Below are 21,091 nucleotides of genomic sequence, written 5' to 3'. Positions count from 1 at the left end.
TCCTCATAACTTCAATTATTTCTCATTGTATACTGCAGTACCTTCCTTTCAGAAGGAAACATTTCACAAGTGATAATTTTGTTTTATAACCATTTAATTTGAATTATCAAATGTTACTCCCATTAACTGCAAATTCAATGTAGTGTAGTTTTGAGAGGTAGTGCATTCTTAGTTCACATAATAAGCTAGTTCTCATCTCTGAGGAGTGAACGTACTGTTGTTTCAGTGCATCACTTAGTTCTTTTCAGTTTGATGGAAACAGCCTGATAAATGTTACAATTTTCACACTTCGGAAATGTTTCTATACGAAAGCTTTTTAACGTGAGCAAGTTGCTAGCCCAACTAGCAGGCCTGCTGTCAGAACCATCTTGCTAGCAAAGGAGTATCTTATTTTAAATGTATTCTCTTTACATTCTGTTAGTTTATTGGTTTCCAAAGGGTATTCTGTGGAACGCTGGGATTCTGCAGTGAGAAAGTTAATGGTAGAGAAGAAGCTGGCTGCATGCTGCTTTCTCCCTTTTGGAGCTTTAAAATGCTGATGAGTGCAGTTTTTGGGCACTTTTTTTGGCAATACCAGCATCCATATGAGCAGAGGGTGAAGGGGGCTGTGTGGCTCAGTGGCATTGCCCCTGTTTTGCATGCAGAAAGTCCCAGGTTCAATCACTGGCATCTCCAGGGTAGGGTTAGGAAAGAATCCTTGCCTGAAACTCCAGAGAGCCGCTTTCAGTCAGTGTTGACAATATTGGGCCAGATGGACTAATGGTCTGAGTCAGCATAAGGCAGCTTCCTGTGTTCGTAGAGGTCATAGAATAGTAGAGTTGGAAGGGGTCTATAAGGCCATCGAGTCCAACCCCCTGCTCAATGCGTAATTCTTCCCGGGATCAGGATCATCAGACCGAGTAAGTGCCTGTACAGGGCTACAAAGAAAACATGCTTCATGCATTCTGCTTAATAGTGCTGTGTCAAAAGGGATAATGAAGTCCTGTTGGTTTGCAACATGTCTGTGGTGATGCTTGTGATTGAGGGAGAGTGAAAGGTCCAACCATTTCTAGTCCTGTCTGCTACTTTATTCAATAGTTGAGGGAGAAGAACTACAGGAAAGGGAATCACAAAAGTGGATGGTCTAGAATAGAAATTTTATTTGCATTATCCACAAGCTATTGCAACATTATACATAAAACACAACAAAACAGAAAAAAAATCAGATTAAAAACTATACAAATATTTATCTCAGGCACAACATAAATCAAATGTAAAACTAATAAGTGAATAAAACTGACTAAGATTTTTTAAAAGAAAAAAAATAGAGCACCATAAATAGGCCTTATTTTAATGGCAGCTGACAACAAATTTACACTTTAGTGTCACCCCATTTATCTTGGTCTGCAAGTAGGAAACATGCATACAGATCAGACTAGTGCCCTGGAGTGGATGGGTTATGAGAGCATGTTGAGACAGAAAAAATCCTAAAATTCCCAGCATGCCCTAACCAGCATGACAGTCAGGAGGGATGCTGGGAGTTGTAGAATTTTTTTCTGTCTAAGCATGCATAGAATTGCACCCTTAGTTGTTTTTATTAAATAGATGCACACACTTGTTATTTTCCAAAACCGGAAGGGAAAGGATAGCAGGAAAAGTGATGTGAAAGGTTACCAGTATCCTTCCTATTTTGTGGTAGTCCTTGCCTTCTTTTTTACGACTCCTACTGTTTATCATTTTTTAGCAGGAAGTGTGTGTGTTTCTTTCATTGCTGCCCAGAACTCAGAAATGGCACATCTGCACTAGATGGACTGGAAGGTTGACAGCGTGTTTGCTTATCTGTAACTTTTGTTTTTTCTGTGGTTATCTGTGTAGTGACATTCATGGGTTCTGAGCTACTGAAGAACACTTTGTAGAGCTCAGACCCAGGAGCTGGCATTCACACCCCTTCTCTGGGGAAGGAGGGGGAGATTTTCTCCTTTATGCATACCTCAAGGCATGGGATGGACTTTGCTGCTCATTTCCTTCAAGACCCTTGTGAAAATGTCCCAGTAAAAGATAGGAGATACCTGTAGCAGGGAAAGAGGGCAGGTTATATGATTACAGAAGGTGCCCATTCAGTCATTAGTTACAAGTAAGCAGCATGCTTTTCTTATTTGTGGTCTGTAGGAATGCATGCATATAGAAGACTGATTTCCTCAGGAAAATAGACTGTTTAAAGGTTCCTTCAGACTAGAGATGTAAAAAAAAATTCAGAAATTTTGAAGCTATGAGGGGAGGGGACATTTCCCCCCTGAAGAAATTGATTTTTTTTGCGGGGGGACTGAAAAATAAGAATACCTATTCTTTTAGCATACTTCACAGATCTAAAATCACTTTGTTGCTTTAAGATAGTCTTCCCCAACCTAGTGCCCTCCAAATATTTTGGACTTCAGCTCCCATCAGCCTCAGGCAGAATGGCCAATGGTCACGAATGCTGTGCAATGTAGTCCTGAAACTAGGGATGCCATGAGTGTTGGGTTGGGTCCTTGAGGGTAGTGGACCCCCCCTCCCATGTCTGGCTCTCACGGACGCAACTGGATGCACCTGGTGCAAGGGTTGGCCAAACACTTGTAAGCACCTGTAAGTGCCTAGACAAAGGTCCACCCTGGGAAAGCACCGTTTCCTGAGGCTCTGGAAAGTGTGCAATTCCCCTGGCCAGAGGAACTGCGTACTTTCCAGAGGCCTTAAAGGCCCTCTTACCACAAGGTAGCCTTGCGTTAAGAGGGCCTTTAAGACCCTGATTGGAGCAAGGGGAGGCTGCCATTAGCATATCCAGGGGAAATGCACACTTTCCGGGAGGCGCTCTGGGAAATGCTCCCCCATGCCGATAAGGCTCCAGAAATTGCGCATTTCCCCCTATCGCACCAGTGGTGGCTGCCATTAGCACAGAAGGAGGAAAAGGGCAGGTGGTTGCCAAGGGCTTGTGAGCACTCAGCAGAGGGTCGTAACTCAGCTCAACTCATTGGGATGGACTGTACAAGTGGCGTCATGAGTTGTCGCGAGGTGGACCCTGCCCAAGCCGGTAAAATCCTATCCAAAACATCCGAAGGGAACCAGGTTGGGGAGGGCTGTTTTAGGAACATGGAGCAACCTTTCTGTTCCTAATGTTATTTTATGTATAACTTTGCTCATAGAATTATCATAATATTTTAAAACTTTTAAAAGTAAACTCAGTAAATTAATAATTATTGTCTGAAAAGATTAGAACTACATTAAATGACTGCATCAGAAACATAGGACTCCGAAAAACAAAACCCAAGCTGTTAAGAATGCACATTTACTGTCAAGAATGCGCAATGGTGACTCTACTTACATATTGGGAAACTGAGCATAAATGTTTATCAATGAAATATACTTTAGATCATAATTTTAATAAAGAATGAAACAACTATGCTGGGAATCTTACAGAAAGGATTAAAAATATTTTCCCTCATGGCGTCATTATTTCTAGATATTTTACATCTGAAGTGTTTCTGTAAAAGTCTTCTTACTGCATAGATTTTAGAAATTATTTGCAGGGGAGTAAAGGCTGGGTAACAATATGTAAATACTTTGTTTACAATTCTAAAAGAATTGGAAAAGTGCCTTTTCCAAAGCACTTTCAATTCCAGGAGAAATGGCAATGCCTTTAGTTGAACAATGGGCAATACGGTTTCCCCATTTTGTAACACAATTTAATGAAAGCAATCCGTCATTGTTCTCTTTGCACCCCCACAGCAAAGAAAAATATTTGTTCTTTCACAAAGGGTCCGTTCTAAGAGGGCCAAAGGTGTGCTCAGTGTCATTCTTGGGATCCAAAATAAAAAAGATTGCAGAAACCGAATTGCTTCCTTTATTGAGTCAGTCTTGTTGACAGGTTTCTAGGACCCCCATCGCTGGTTCCTGGCAAGCACCTGTGTTGTTGGAAGGAACTGAGGGATCATGACTCTTGTCTCACTCCTTACGTCTCTTGGCAGGCTACTGAATCCTTAGAAGTGTTTATGGCATCCAGGTCAAAGGGTGATAAAATGGCTAGTGGAGGAGGTGAATTTGACCACAGGAGAGGTCATGGACTAGTAGAGTTGGAAGGGGCATATAAGGCCATCAAGTCCAATCCCCTGCTCAATGCAGGAATCCACCTTAAATGGCTGTCGAGCTGCCTCTTGAATGCCTCTAGTGTGGGAGAGCCCACGACCTCCCTAGGGAATTGGTCCCATTGTTGTACTGCTCTAACAAAATCTTCCCTGATGTCCAGCCAGAATCAGGCTTCCTGTAACTTGAGCCCATTATTCCGTGTCCTGCACTCTGGGATGTTTGAGAAAAGATCCTGGCCCTCCTCTGTATGACAACCTTTTAAGTCCTTGAAGAGTGCTATCATGTCTCCCCTTAGTCTTCTCTTCTCCAGGCTAAACATGCCCAGTTCTTTCAGTCTCTCCTCATAGGGCTTTGTTTTCATCCCCTTCAACATCCTCATTGCCCTCCTCTGAACCCCCTCCAGTTTGTCTGCATCCTACTTGAAATGTGGTGCCCAGAACTGGACGCAGTACTCAAGATGAGGCCTAACCAGTGCTGAATAGAGGTGAACCAATACCTCATGCTTGCCTCATGTTCAGCTTGTGATCTACAACAATTCCAAGATCCTTCTTGCTTGTATTGCTGAGCCGAGTATCCCCCTTCTTGTAACTGTGCATTTGGCTTCTTTTTCCTAGGTGTAGAACTTGGCATTTACCCCTATTAAATTTCATTCTGTTGTTTTCAGCTCCAGCCTATCAAGATCACTTTGAACTTTGTTTCTGTCTTCCAGGGTATTAGCTATCCCACCCAATTTTGTGTCATCTGCAAACTTGGTGGTTCTGCTCAGGAGGTGTCTGGCTTGCAAAGCTCATTCCCAAAAAGTTGCCTTCAGATGAGAGGAGTGGTTCCCATAAGCTTTCTTGGTAAACTTCTGACAGTTATAGCCATTCATCCTCTTAAGCAAAACCTAAAGTCATCTTCCTTCCAGGTGGCTACAGAAAACGTGATTTCAACAAAGAAGAGTGGAAGGAAAGATACTGGCTAATAAAACTAGAAGGAAAATTAATAAATGGAAGCTGCTGAAGTAAGAGACAGTAAAAGAAGGAGTGTACAGAGCATATTGAGGAGAGATTTCTCCAGGGAAAGTTCTCAACAACATTTCAGTGGCTGAAAGAACCGAGCAGACAGGAATTCATGTTGCTAGCTCCTGGATTTGTGCTATGAAAAGTTCTCAAATGGTGTTTTATTAGCACACATTACAATTTGGAAGCATTTGGTTGACCTGGGTTTTTCTAGGCACTACTGCAATTATCGTGGTTAAGGCATAGCTACAAAATTGGATTTCCTTGTTGAATCAAAGTGTAACACAGTTACTCAGAAGAAGGGATTACGGATTACAATGTTGTCAGATGAGATTTCCTATCAACTCCAAGGCATGAAAACAAAAGGCTAATCAGTAGTCTCTAAAAGGATTTTTCATGGGTGTTTTTTTATTTTTTTTAAAAGGATGTTTCTTTAATATCCAGCCTGAGAAATAGTTCTGTGCAATTTAAAAGCTCACACGTACTATTGTGAGCATTGATTGATTCTAATAAATGCATTGTTTCATTGATTCTCTGAATTTTGTTATAATTATGAAGGTAGATTTTTATCATCTTGTATTTAACCACCCAAGTGGGGAATGTTATAATTGGATGAAGACTAGTAAAAAAAAGAAAAGAAAAAAGCCCCCAAAGAGCATTGTCTAAAGGGAAGCAACATCCAACCACTCTGCCACTGAGGAGCACCAATCAATTAAGAGTCTGACGTCGTATGCCAGTTTGGTTCATGTTTATGGCAGCCTCCATGTGAGTGAGTCAAGCATATGTAAGGACCTCCACAGGGACCTCATATACAGGCACTGTTCCTGAAAACTGAAGCCTCTATCTGAGGCTGAAAACACAGCCTCTGAAATTTTCATCAACCCCCAAAAGTAGTGTTCCTTGAGAGAGGTTGATGGAGATAAACTTTCAGAACTGGTCAGACAGGCAATTGGCAAGGCTGAGTAACAAAGCTGATTGCTGGCATGTAAGGCTTTGCTACACCAGTAGGTTTGACACCACTTGATACCTTAAGCATTAGTAAGATGGCCAAAATCTCTTTGGCTCTCTCCAAATCTCACAAATGCCTGTTGGGGAGGTCATTTGCTTAAGCCTTTGGGCATATTTCAAACCTCAGTAATCGAGGTGGTGGCAATCTTTCTCCATATTAACATTCCAGAATGGCTGTACCCCAGTTGGCACTTTCCAGGTGTACGGAAGTCCACCTCCCACCGTTCTAGCCACCATGGCCAGTGGCCATGCTGGCTGGGGATTATGGGAGCTTTAGTCCCACACATTTGGAGGATGCCACCTTGGGGTGGCTGTTTCCAAGGAAAACTCCTTTCTGCTGTACCTAAAGACACCATCAAATCATCCCTTCCCCACCCCCCTGCAATACCAGCATAACAGCCCTGTCTGTTTCTAGCTGTAATGATGATATTTCAAGAATTCCCATAGCCTGCTTGGGACTGACTGGCCAGTTATGCTTCTACAATCCCAGAAAGGCTGGTTTGGGGGAGGCTACAGAAGGACTGATATGACTAGAATATCAGTCCTGATATGCAGACTGTTGGGCCTTAAAAACCTAGTATTAGCTTTCCTGCAGAATTCAGGAGCTTTGTGGGAATTTGGAGAATTGCATAAGCCACATGCTCATCATTTCCTTTTTTAATTAACAACCCAGGAGTGCCATGTTCCTGGCTTGTTTTGTGATGTGAGAACTCAGAAACACTGGGTTGTTCATGGAGTAAACGATCCAAAGTTAACCCAACAATTGTCTGTGATTTGTTGTTGGGGTAACTCTTGGTTGTTTAACCCATAAACAGCCTAGAAATTCCAGGTTCATTCGTCAAGGAACAACCCAAGAACAGGGTTGCTTGATCCAGGAATTGTCGCTGTGACATGTGAACCAGGTCAGTCCTGCAGAGAAGTTTATATGCTTGAATGGAACGTGGGGACTGCTCAAGTTGTGTATGTTTGTATACATTCTCCCTGGTGTTTCAAACTCTTAGGTATAAATAGGCAGATTGGCTACTATATATTATGTAGTAATTTCTGAGGACCGTTTTGAAAGTTTGGGTGTTAATGAGCATGAGTAGGGAAAACTGATGGCAAAATTGTGCAAAGGAGCCTATTCTTTTGGGAACATGTTGATTACATTACACACACACACCTCCCCTAGTTTTTCTGGTTCCATACAGGACACTGGACTTGTTGCACGTGAATGCTGTTGCTGTGCCTAATCTCTTTGCCACCGAGGCTGTTAAAAGGCACAAGGCATCTGACCTTTTTATGTTTTTATGAGCTGGCCAACCCTTACCTTGCGCTTATCTTTTTATTTACTCACAGGAGTAACACGGGGTGCTACCCTTGTTTATTTGCTAAGCAAGGACTGGAATGTTGTATATCCTGTCTCATATCGCTTACATACTCTTCTACTCTATTGACACAATTGCGTGTGAATCTTAGGAGTTTTAATGATTCCACTCTAGTATTTCATGGAGTTTGAGCAGCTAATTGTCTAGGAAAAAACATTCAATAAAATCATTTTAGTTAAATTCAAAAGAGCAAGTAAGCACTTCTAATACATTATAAAGAGTTTTTTTTTCATTTTGAGGCTTCCATTAGAATGTGGTCTTTGTATTAAGCCAAGTATTTATTTCAAGTAAAAAAGGAAGTGGGATACCCACTAAGAAGGCTGATACTGCTTCTCTGCTTGCACCAGTGCAGTGCTAACATTTCCCCCTGAGATTTCTTGTGCATGTAATCTTCTGAGGCCAGGGAGCTATTTTGCTTTTCCATGAGATTTTTTTTTACTAAGTAGGATGGACAGAATATGATGCTATCTGTAGGTTCTCAATTGCTCGATATTTTTTTTTTATTATTATTATTATTATTATTATTATTATTATTATTATTTATTTATTTATATAGCACCATCAATGTACACGGTGCTGTACAGATTATACAGTAAATAGCAAGGCCCTGCCGCATAGGCTTACAATCTATTTTGCCCATGAGCTAATGAAAGTTGAAGAATACTGCTTGAGTCAGCATTTCACTTGTTTCTTGGTATACATCTAGATTTAAAGATTAAATTAAATGCAAAATGAACTGAAAGACTCATTGTCTCTGTATTTGGCATGATACCTAAGTTATTAGCATCCTATAATGCCGCAGATGTGTAAATACAGGGAGAATGTGTGTGGTTCAGCAAACCGTAGAAGTACTGCAATTTGACATGATTAGAACAAGAGTAGACAGCTTGCTAGTATTGTAGTGAACAAGTGTAAATTAGCAAAATTATACAGTACAATAGATGTCTCCCTTGGCTTCTTAGTGCTAGAAGCGAACTGCCTGCCACTGTTTCTAGTTTAGGCAGTGAGGAATGTTATAGAAGTGAAAATGGTTATGTAAACCTACCCCTGGTGTGGGAAAGAGCCCTGGATACTTAAAAGGAACAAGATCACTCTGAAGGCCAAGAGGGTAATCCAGTATCAGCATGTATGGCACTCCTAAGCAGCTGTTGTGGAGGTCTTCGTACTACCGTTCATGCATGCCTTGGCTTCTCCTTTATTATTTTTCTGGAGTTCTGATCGGGGTGGGGTGGGGGGCACTGTTTAAATTTCTCATCATGCTCTGGAGCAAAACTATGCTGGGGGCATTGTGGCATATTATTATTATTATTATTATTATTATTAACATTTCTATACTGCCCCATAGCAAAGCACTCTGAGCGATTTACAAAGATTAAACTCCATTAAAACTGTATTTTACAAAGTGTAAAACCATTTTCAAAAAAGCATATAAACAGACAGCTTATACAGAAATGAAGGAATGTGAAGTCTTGGTGGAGTCTGTGGGAACTGGGAGAGCGAAGCACTGGGTGTTTGCTTGTAAAACGCTGAATGGGGGCTGGAGCATCTCCCGAAGAGGGAAGGTTACATCAACTGGGATTATTTAGCTTGGAAAAAAGGAGGATAAGGGGAGACATGATAGAGGTGTCCAAAATTATGCATGGTAGGGAGAATATGGGTAGGGAGACATTTTTTCTCCCTCTCTCAAAATACTAGAACCCAATGGGGTCATCCCATGAAACTGATTGGTGGGAGATCCAGGACAAATAAAAGGAAGGACTTCTTTACACAGCGCATAGTTAAATTATGGAACTCACTACCACAAGATGCAGTGATGGCCACCAATCTGGATGGCTTTAAAAGGGGGTTGGATAAATTCCTGGAGGCGAAGGCTATCCATGGCTACTAGCCCTGATGGTTGTGTGCGATCTCCAGTATTCGAGGCAGTAAGCCTGTGTGCACCAGTTGCTGGGGAACATGGGTGGGAGTGTGCTGTTGCACCATGTCCTTCTTCGTTGGTCCCTGGTCGACAGCTGGTTGGCCACTGTGCGAACAGAGTGCTGGACTAGATGGACCCTTGGTCTGATCCAGCATGGCGATTCTTATGTTCTTATGGTAAAGCCCCTCCTGCCACTGTATCCTCCATCTCCCTTATCTATACCTACCCTATTGCACGTTCTGTAACTTTGCTTGCTTTCTATTCAGTTGGCTCCAGTCTTAAACTGTTTATCATTCATCATAACCCCCTAGCCCTTCCACTACCCTTTCGAAATTCTGCAGATTTCTTGCCTAGGGACACCTCTGGGCTGTACATTAATTTTATAACAATTGCCCACAAAGACCATTGAGGGAATAAGTACAGGCTTTTCTGGAAAACCCCAAAACTGTAAAAGTTACTCTTGTCCAAAAAAACCTTCACTTATTACACCTGAAACCTGGCAGGTGTGATGCCCTCCCAAGGGGCAACCATGCCTGCAAATGTCGTCCAATTCTGCCTAACCGCCAAAATGTTATAGCTGTTTTCTGATTTCAATGATAGTCAATGGGAAGCACAAAGCTTCAGATTTCCAAATGAAGATTCAGGTCCCAAGTCAAATTGGGAGGCCTCCAAGACAATCCAAAGAGAATCGGGCTGTTTTCCAAGTCTCCAAATTGGGGTCCGAGCTGAAACTTGTGATCAGGGTACATTCCTAATTCAAGGACTCGGAACAACTAGGGCACTAAAAGTAACACTGACTAGGTAAGAGTTTTATTGAATGTTTTAAGCCATCACGTTATTCTGGTATTTTCAATTATGAATGTTTGAAGTATTGCAATTATTATTTATTGGATGGCCTCTATCTGGCAGAGGGTGAGTGATAAGGAGTGAAGGAAATTAAAGTTAGGTAGTATTTCTGGTCTTGATAGCATTCAAATCAAAGGAGATAATTGTACCTTGCTCTCTAATGTATACAAATTTCATCTATTAAAGAAAGCATTATTTATATATGGGCAATGTATTCAGGTTTAGATCACTACTAAAGACATTTGTTTGTAAAGCCATATAAAATTACTTCCTGCCGCCATTCAGACTGATGTGATTGAGTACATTTATGCTAATTCTGCACCTTGCAATACAATTCAAAACTTATTTTCAGCCTGTTGACAGATTTATTGTTTGACATTGACAAAACTGTCTGAGAAGGAGGCTTTTAAGTGTGGCAATTTTCCAACTATAAACAGATATATGGGGTTGCTTAAGAGTGAAATGCTATCTATGTCACTTCCCTAAACTATTTCTCAAACTAAGAAGGTGTTTTTGCGTGATGAGCTAAGCACCTTAAGACAAATTCATGATTATTGGTTTTCACAGCTGTTAACTCCCTTCACTATGGACTGGTATGTGTTAGGTAACCAGCAGTCATCTTCCGCAGGTGGAATGGTGGTTATCAAGGGCCAAAAATTCCACCGTAAAATACCGAACTTTGCAGTTGGGTTTATGTAATTTTATTTTACATTCCTAGCCTAATCCATTTCATAATCACCTAATAAAATGTGTAAATGGGAGAGGGTTTTTTTTACATTTGTTATATGAGTTCAGACAACTTTGCATACATTTTTCCACAATTGAAAATTTGGCATTTTTGCTCTTTCTAATTTAAAATATTGCATGGTTCACCACTAAGCCATAGTGTGGTTTCTTAAAATATGGTTTGTCAATTGTGTCTGAACCCATCCCCGCAAACAAACCATGGGTGGTGGTGGTTAATGTTATTATATTTTCCCCAGTGCTGGGACTCAAGGCAGTTACCAAGATGAAAACATGTACAATTAAAACATATAAATATAAATTCACAAAAATAAAATAGAATTAAACCTGCAGTAAAATTAAAAACCTGTTAAAAAATTAAAAACAGTAACAGATTAAAAGGGGGTATCCAATACATTAACACAAGTCCAGAGTAATTCCAAAAGCCTGCTGGAACAAAAAGGGTTTTGCTTGCCTCCGAAAGTGTAGCACAGAGGGAGCCAGCCTAGCCTCCCTGGGAAGGGAGTTCCAGAGCCTTGGAGCAGCCACTGAGAAGGCCCTCTCCCACATACCTATTAGGCATGCCTGGGATGTTGGTGGGACTGAGAGAAAGGCCTCCCCAGAAGATCTCAGAGCACGGGCAGGCTAATATGGGAGAATACGGTCTTTCAGATAACCTGGACCCAAGCCGTAGAGGGCTTTACAGGTGATAATCAGTGCTTTGAATTGTGCCCGGAAACAGACCGGAAGCCAGTGAAGCTGTTTTAACAGGGGAGTTGTATGCTCCCTGTAACCAGCCCCGGTCAATAATCTGGCTCTTTGAACCAGCTGAAGTTTCCGAACACTCTTTAAAGGCAGCCCTGCATAGAGCATGTTACAGTAATCCAATCAGGATGTAACTAAGGCATGTGTCACCGTGGCCAGGTCTGACATCTCTAGGAATGGGCGCAGCTGGCGCACTAGCTTTAACTGTGCAAATGCACTCCTGGCCACCACCGAAACCTGGGCATCCAGGCTCGGCTGAATCCAGGAGTACACCCAAACTGCGAACTTGTGACTTCAGGGGGAGTGTAACCCCATCCAGCACAAGCTGAATCCCTGTTCCCTGATCTGCCTTTCAACTGACCAGGAGCACCTCTGTCTTGTCAGGATTAAGCTTCAATTCGTTTGCCCTCATCCAGTCTATTACTGCCGACAGAAACCGGTTTAGCACTGAAACAACTTCCTTGGAATTGGGTGGAAAGGAGTAGTAGAGTTGGGTGTCATTAGCCTACTGGTGTCACCGCACCCCAAAACTCCAGACAACCTCTCCCAACGGTTTCCTGTATATGTTAAATAGCATTGGGGTGTGTGTGGACAAAGCAGAGCCTTGAGGGACTCTACAGGCCAATGGCCAAGGAGTTGAATAGGCGTCCCCCAGCACCACCTTCTGGGTCCGCCCCTCCAGGAAGGAATGGAGCCACTGTAAAACAGTACTCCAAGTCCCATCCCAGCAAGGCGGCCAAGGATACCATGGGCAATTCTATTGAACGCCGATAAGAGGTCAAGCAGAACCAACAGGGACACACTCCCCCATCTAGTTCCCGGCGTAGGTCATCAATCAAGGCAACCAAATCTGTTTTTGTCCCATAACCAGATCTGAAGCCAGATTGAAATGGATCTAGATAATCCGTCTCATCCAGGAATAAACCAGCAATAATTCAAAAACAGAATCCATGATTTGTTCTTTGCTTACAAACTTCAGCTGGTTTAAACCATGGCTTGTCATGATGTGTGAACCCAGAACCACGGCTTACCTCTGGCTTGTTTGCATTGCCGTCTGCCCTGAAACAGAGGTACTAAGCAAGAGCAGCCTGAAAATGAAACTGCTCTGAAGGCTGCCAAAACAGAATGGGGAAATCAATCCATGATTTGTCTGCATGTCTGTGAGACAAAAAAGTGGCGATGGCATATAAATATTTTAAAGAAAACCAAAGATCTTTCAGATGCTGAAGTTTTGCATCAGTCATGCAATTACTGCCTGAGCATCGCACCTATGTCCTTGGAGATCAAACCTATTTAGAACTTAACCACCGAGATGTCAGATTTCTAACATCCAAGAAAGTGCTGAATGCAAATCACTATTTTCTCTTCAACCCATAAAAGGAAGCTGCTTCAGACAGTTGGAAACCCAGACCTGACCTTGGTGATGAAAGGCAATCCACACCTGTCTGCATGATAGTAAGGTGAACAGCCCTCCTAAAAATGGCAAGCTAGGACTAGTCTGTTGCTTTGTCAGTGACAGGTGTGCATTGTAGGCCACCACTACTAAAAGGCTTATTCAAAGAGAGATTCAGAATTGTTGTGACCTGTGTGCTGGAGCTGGGTAATTTGCCACTGCTGAATGGGGTTGCACTCCCCTGTAGGGACAAGTACCATATTTCTTCGATTCTAAGACACACTTTTCCCTCCATGTAAACATCTCTAAAAACAGGGTGTGTCTTAGAATCGTGGGTGCGATTATTATTCTTAGAACCAAAGCTTTTTTTTCTGTTGGTGGTACTGAAATTAGTGTGCGTCTTACAATCGATGGCGTCTTACAATCGAAGAAATACGGTACATGGACTGGGGGCTGTCTTGGATTCATCTCTGTCACTCAAGTGGCATCGGTGGCAAAGAGCTCCTATTATCAGCTTTGGCTGGTACAGCAGTTGCAACTATTCCTGGACAGGGACAGCCTAACCACAGAGATCCACACACTGGTAAACTCAAGACTGGATTCATGTGAGACGCTTATGCGAGACCGGCCTTGAGATTGATCCGGAGCCTGCAGCCGCTGCAGAGTGCAGAAGCTAGATGATCAGAGGAGCCTCTAACACAGCCTTCCTCAACCTGGGGCGCTCCAGATGTGTTGGACTACAACTCCCAGAATGCCCCAGCCAGCTGGCTGGGGCATTCTGGGAGATGCAGTCCAACACATCTGGAGCGCCCCAGGTTGAGGAAGGCTGCATCTAACAGATAAGAAAAGCTCTACAGCCGATTAGCTACTGAGCCATGTCCAAGGTTCTACTGCTGGTTTATAAGGCCGTCAAGAGCTCAGGAGCAGGTTATCTGAGAGATCGCCTTCTCCTGTATAGGCCACCCAGGTCTCTGTATTCGGAAGGGGAGGCCTTGCCGACCATACCGCAGCCTGCTGAGGTTCATTTGTCCATGGTGTGGAGAAGGGCCTCCTCATTTCTGGCACCTACCCTGTGGAATTATCTCCCCATTGAGAACAGGCGAGCTCCTGGACTGTAGCGTTTCATCTGACAACTAAAAACGTATCTGCTTACCCGGGCTTTTCCTAAAGCTAGCATCGCTACTCCTGGGTATTTTAATGAGATGTTATTGTTTTATTGCTGTTTTACTGTTTTAATTATTGGGTTTATTGTATTTTGTTTTGTAAACCATGTTAGGATTATTTTTTTTAATGAAAGGTGGTAGAGAAATGCTATGAAATAAATTAAAATAAACAAACATGTACAAGCTGGGCACTATTTCATTATTCTAGACTTCATTTACACCCAATTTCAAAACGGTCTCTCCTCACTGAGGGAGGACTTTCCTTTGGCCCACTTTTTTCAAAGGCAGCCTGATATTCCATGGAAACTTACAAAGAGTTGTTCAATTAGAAGACCAGCATTGAAGGAAAAGTTTAATAGCCTTCAGCTGCAATGTGCAGCCTTCTATGGTGCACATTCACTTCCCACAGTGCAGTGAAGAGGCCCAAAAGGCCTAGCCTGTGTTCTGCCTGAATCACCTTCACCTTTGAATTAGTCCCACAGCAGATACAAAAGGATCACTCAGTAACAAGTCAACGTAGGAAGTGTTCCTGGAAAACATTTGAAAAGCACTTCTTTGCCCAGAGTTGCGCCAGCAGAATCCCCGCGCTTGCTGCATTGTGGTACCAAAAGCAGACTGACAGCAAAAATCCACAGCAGATATGAGAGAGGAAAACATATATGCCATTGAAGTGCATATATGTCTCAGAGTGAAATGGGACTAATAAATGTTGACAGCAAAACTGAAGGCGCCTCAACAACTTTAGTGGAAGGGAGATGAACTCTGTTGAAATTGAGTGGTTGTCAGCATATCATTCACAGTTCTTTAGGCGGCTGTTAATTAGCGTGTCAACAGTTTTCAGTATCTTTAGGTTCCCCCCCCCCCCCCCAAACGTAAGCAATGTAAGTGAAGTACATGCTATTGGATTCCAATAAAAATGTCTACATAATATAACATTTAAATCACATTAAGGATAGTTATATTTTCCCCCTCAAATATTTCAGGTCAAATACTTTTGTAAATTGGGGACCAAAAATTAACATGGGGTAGTTTTTTTGGTTTTGTTTATTAAATGCAAGTAAAACAAACATGCTAAATTAGGTATCTCGAGGGCAGGCAGCTTTTTGTCCTCCAGATGTTTTGGCATATGGCTTCCGTCAGCTCTAACCAGCATAGCCAATGATGGTGGCAGTTGTAAGGCATCAGAACGTTTTCCGATGCAAATTTTAAAATCTCCTAAGCAAAATAACCTAATTTTCTTGCAGGCCTTGTATGACCTGGTTCACACATAACAAAATTCTGTGAATTAAACACGAGCAGCTCCCTGGGTTGTTTAGGGGTTAAACAACCCAGCAGTTAACTCATGGTTTGTTGTTGGGTAAAAAGTTGGATCATTTAGCCCAAAAGGCAGTGTGTCTGCTCTCTCCCGCTCGTCTCAGACATGGGCTGTCATCACTTGCAAACTGGCCCTATGTGTCTCTGTGTCTCTCTGAATTGTGAATAAAGCTTTGGAAGAGTTGAGGCTTGGATTTGGCCTGTTTTGGATGAGCCTCACTTCAATTCAGGCATCTCCTGAATCGGCCCGGTTCAGAATTTGGGATTTTGCTGTATTCAGATCACAGCCTTCTTTATCACATCAGAAAGGCTTTCCAATCCAAGTCATATTGCACAGAATGTACACGGAACCTTTCAGGGTCTCTTAATTCCCCCAAGTGAACCAGGAGTGCACCAGAAAACACACAATGCTATTCTGTTCCTTACATTGCAGGGGAAGATCTGTAACCTTTTTATTTTCTCAGTATTTTAATACCTATTAACTTAAATTTAAACTTAGCTGTTTTAATTCCACATTTTAACCTATATCAATTTTTTGCTGTGTGGGTTTATCCTGGTTGTGCTTTTTATATTGTATTTTGTATTTGTGTTTTTAGATTGTTGGTTGTTTTTATGCTCTTCATGATTTTAATTTTTGTGAACCGCCCAGAGAGCTTCGACTATTGGGTGGTATAAAAATGTAATAAATAAATTAATAATTGTGGGAAAACTGCCTGCATCTTTTCATTGATGCAGTCCTGATAAGTAACTCCAAGGTTCTCTGGACAAAGTTTGTAAGTCATTGTCCATTGGATCAGACTGTCCACCAGTTTTTTTTCTTACATGAATGGACCCTTATATATCATAAGATGAAACAGTGCAATGAGGGAAAGGGAAAAATGTGAAATCACTGCTTTCCCCCCAAAGACAGAAATTTGACCTGTTTGCTAGTGTGACATCTTTGGCAAGCTTGCATTTCTGTACACTGAGTGATTCATTTCCCCTCTTTTCTTTCCTTTTTTTAAAGAGACCCTGTATCTTGGCTACCTCCCAAGGACCTGCCCTTACCCTGATGTAAACACCCCAGATGTTGGACGCCATGGCCAAGCCTGCAGGGGGAGAGCCGGTCTCCAAAGCCAGAGAACTCTGCCATGAATGTGGGCAGTTCCATTTGCTGCCAGATAACCATCTTTACAACTTTCAGGACGAAGTGGATGACGACCTGACCTGCCACATATGCCTTCAGCCTTTGCTCCAGCCTATGGACACACCTTGCGGACACACATATTGTTTTAAGTGCCTCGAAAACTTCATGCAGGAGTACAACTTCTGTCCTATGGATCGGAAAAAACTGTCTTTCCAGCACTGCCGGAAGTCCAGCCATTTGGTGCGGAATCTTTTGGATAAACTCATTGTCATCTGCCCCTTTCCAGATGACTGTAAGCTGACTATGCAGCGGTGTGAGCTAGAGGCTCACTTACAAAACAGGTGCGTGTGTGTTTCTGCAATGCCATCCACTAAACTTGCACGTTATCCTCTATGGCAGCCTTCCTCAACCTGGGCGCTCCAGATGTGTTGGACTACAACTCCCAGAATGCCCCAGCCAGCTGGCTGGGGCATTCTGGGAGATGCAGTCCAACACATCTGGAGCGCCCCAGGTTGAGGAAGGCTGCTCCACGGCTCCTTCACCATTGCCAGCAACTTATGATTTTCTTCCATTTTTAATATGAAAATTTTATACGTTAAGGACTGAGGGGGAACTGAGCAGCATCTTAGGTTAAGAAACAGAGCACTTTCTTAGAAATAAAGTATACGAAGGGATTACTTTATTTATTTATTTATTTATTTATTTATTTATTTATTTATTATAGTACTTTTATCCCGCCCTTTAGCCAAAAAGGCTCTCAAGGCAGCTTACAAAAATATTTCTTAAGACAGTCCCTGCCCACAGGCTTACAATCTAAAAAAAACATGACATGAAAGGAAAAAGGATTGGGAGGGAGAAGGGGGGAAAAGCAGCAAATTCAGGCATTTGATTCTTAGTTTCCATTTTTCAGTAAGCTTTCTGTCTCAAAGAAAGTGGCCATGTTATATAAGTAACTTTTATAAGTTTATGCTTGCTCTCTATTTATTCATTTACAGTATTTATATACTGTTCCCCATTGAAAATTTGGATAGAAGATTCTAAGGCCAAGGTACCATTAAGAGTTGCTAAGCTTTTGAACTTTGCTATTAACACCAAATTTCTAACAGTGACCAACTATGCTGTGCTCGCACAGCTCCTGTTCTACTTTCTCTACTAAGGCCGCTTGACTAATAAACTTGGATAATGATGTTTGATATCGGAATACTTGGAGTGGTGGAAACAGGGAGGAACCAGAGAAATAGGAGCAATTCGCCATGGCTTCCTATAGATGTAGCCTTAGGAATGTCTTTCCTCTTCCTCCTTGGAGTGATTCCCCCCATCCTTGCTTTCCTTGCCTGGCATTTTAAGCATGGCTCCGTGTTATGCGTACACCAACGCACACCAGTGGTTAATTCAAACCATGCTCCCCTTGTAAACTTGATACCGTAACAAATTTTGAAGTGGCTTTGTAAACCATAGATGTAAAGTCACCTAGTTTGCATTAGTGCACATGTAGCATAAAACAACACTTAACTCTGCTAAGGGCGGGGAACATCGTGTCTATTCACAAGTCTGGTTACCGAGCTGCAATCCATGTCTATGCCTGCATAAGACCCAAGTTTGAATAGGGCATATTTATTAAGCAGTTGTGCTTGTCCTGTCATGCTTTTCCCAAAGCGCATTTCTTCCAGTTAAAAGTTAAAATGTTCGATAATGAAAGCTATCATGGCATTTGGAGAGCTTCAACAAAAATCTGTTGTGACCATGAAAAATAAGCTTTACTTGCAAAACCACAGGTGGCTCTCACAAGCACCTGCATGTGAAAAGCAGCTGGTCTAACTGGGGAAGGCTTTGTTAAATCAAAACTGTAGTTATTCCCCACTACTGACTAGGCATTGCAAGCACTTTTATATGCTGCAGTTGTGGACAGTTGTAGTCTTAAGAAAATGACCATGCAGTTTTATGCAACGGTTTTACACTATTCAGGAAAACTATTCAGGCAGTTTATTTTTAGCCTTTTTATTGAGAGTGACATGGAAATAGACTGGTACCAGCTTAACACGTCCTTGAAACCATTGCAGTAAATTTAGAATCAAAACATATACACTAGGGTGACCCTATGAAAAGGAGGACAGGGCCCCTGTATCTTTAACAGTTGCATAGAAAAGGGAATTTCAGCAGGTGTCATTTGTATGCATATTGCACCTGGTGAAATTTCCTCTTCATCACAACAGTTAAAGCTGCAGGAGCTATACTGCAGCTATACTGTGACCAGATTTAAAAGAGGGCAGGGCACCTGCAGCTTTAACTGTGGTGATGAAGAGGAAATCTCACCAGGTTCCCCACGTATACAAATAACACCTGCTGAAATTCCCTTTTCAATACAACTGTCAAAGATACAGGAGCCCTGTCCTCCTTTTCATATGGTCACCCTAATATACACTATTTTAAAATATAAAATAATACACTCAGTGACAAAATCCTTTTCGGAGCTCTGGGAGGCAGGTGTGTTATACCTAGGTTGTATAAAGTTAGTTGCAAACCTTACGTTTTAATTGTTATAGCAAGATGTTAGTATGCATGTTTTTTCAAGAAATATCTGAATGTTAAAATAGAAAGGCTGACTTAAATCAGTTTGCTTTTTGCTTTTTAGGTGATTTAAAATCAGTATAAATGGATGGTTTTAAATGTGTGTGGGTAACTCAGAAGCGTGAGTTGCCACGTGTTGAAAACAGGATGGTAGATGAGGGCTCTCTTTTTCATCTAGCAGGACTCTTTTACACCCTTGACGTTTACTATATCTGTAGTCATTAATGGTTTCGTATGAACTTAGCAGGAGGTTGTCTGTTTGAGTCACTCACATTCTTGTATCTTAGGTAACTTTCCTTCATATTTACCCATCACTGAGTTTTCAGTTCTGGTATGACTATGTTGGATTGTTTAATTACTTATTAATCTTAGGCAGAAACTGAAACCCAACCGGAGGGTGGGGGGGATTGGCCCAAAAATACAGGAAGGCAGGGGGAACTCGTATGGAAAATTTCAAGTTGAGAATTTCAGATGTTGGGTGAAATATGAAGTAATTGGCAAAAAGCTGCTTTTGAGGAGAAGCAGCTGTTCGCTACTACCTTGAGGTATTTTTTTAAATTTGGATGGGTTAATTTTAATTTGGACTAGTGTTAATCCATTTTTGCAATCTCTGGCTCAATGGCCTTATAGGCCCCTTCCAACTCTACTATTCTATGATTCTTCCTAGTTACCTGTTGCCCTGATAGTTACAGTTTACATGGTGTCAGCAGTATTGCTGCCAGACACACAAAAAAGTGGGAAATTCCCTAATAACATGAATGAGAGGCGAGTGCCTGCAAAGATCCTCCTCTTGACTCACCAGTACGCTGCGACCCCTTCCCAGACCACCCCTAAATGCTTCTAGGAGTGTCAGTTTACATTCTTATCCATTCCCTGGCAGCCCAAGCAGGAACGTAACAGTTTGAAAAGTTTTTTTGAATAAAAAAAAAATTGCTGTGACTTTTTGTATAATTCCCTTGGTGGAAATTGTTACAAAACATATTGCCGTGTGCAAATCACATCTTGAGAACTAAAGCCATGGTCTACTCTTGTGCCACCTCTTATGCCTTCTAACCTTTTCAAGTCCAAGTATTTGCTTATGCATTGAAAAGGAGCATGTATTGTAAATAGCAATGCTTCATTAGGAAATGTCCTAATCAGAGTCCTAATTAGAGCCCTTCCGTTCTCTCTAGACTTCCCCCCTCCTGAATTATTAAACCAGTTGCTCTGTTTCAACTGAGGGGGCTTCCAGACAGGTTTTTATTATGCTGTCACTCTCCCTCATTCACAGACATTTACAGGGGGTCTCAGAGTCATTGTTGTCTTCTACTCGTACCCTGCTTCCTTGTGATTGTGCACCAACTGCTTCCATCTTTTTTCCTTAATGCAGAAAATCCATTAAGAAAAGAAGATGGAATGGCTGCACAGTGCCTTCTTAGTGGTAGCACCAGAAACCCTCTACCTGGAAGCATTCTGAGTCTCCCCCTGCCCCGCTCCCCCAGCCAAAGGTGGAAGCTATATGGCTCAGCAAACTTGCATACTGCCCTTTAATAACCTTTCAGAGGTTCTTTTGCCTTCACATGCAGGTGTCCTGGCTTCAAGAAATACAAAGTTCAACTAGAAAGGAAAAAGAACCCTCGCTCCAGGTTGAAGGGAGATTCCCTTGCCAGGCTGGAAACGAATACCCCGAAAGAGCCCGAGATATCAAATGGAGTGTCATCCCTGGTGGCTGGAAGCTCAATAGCTGCCGTGGTATCCTTGGAGACACCAGAACCTGGCTTGGTTAATCCAGCCTTTGATGGGAGTGAAGAAGGTAGGCACTTCT

At 42.1% G+C, this 21,091-nt stretch overlaps 1 protein-coding gene across 1 annotated transcript in view; it reads left to right on the top strand.

The window, feature by feature from the left end:
• Positions 1-21,091, top strand: part of LOC134409134 (ligand of Numb protein X 2-like) — a 55,210-nt gene that overhangs the window by 12,288 nt on the left and 21,831 nt on the right. The window contains exons 2-3 of the mRNA XM_063141716.1: positions 16,600-17,060; positions 20,853-21,079. Of these exons, the coding sequence (XP_062997786.1) occupies positions 16,660-17,060; positions 20,853-21,079 (628 nt within the window). The 5' untranslated portion in view covers positions 16,600-16,659. The remainder of the gene's footprint in view (positions 1-16,599; positions 17,061-20,852; positions 21,080-21,091) is intronic.

The sequence above is a fragment of the Elgaria multicarinata genome, chromosome 15 (assembly GCF_023053635.1).
Source record: "Elgaria multicarinata webbii isolate HBS135686 ecotype San Diego chromosome 15, rElgMul1.1.pri, whole genome shotgun sequence".
Lineage (NCBI taxonomy): Eukaryota > Metazoa > Chordata > Lepidosauria > Squamata > Anguidae > Elgaria > Elgaria multicarinata.
This window is presented reverse-complemented; position numbering and strand designations above follow the sequence as displayed.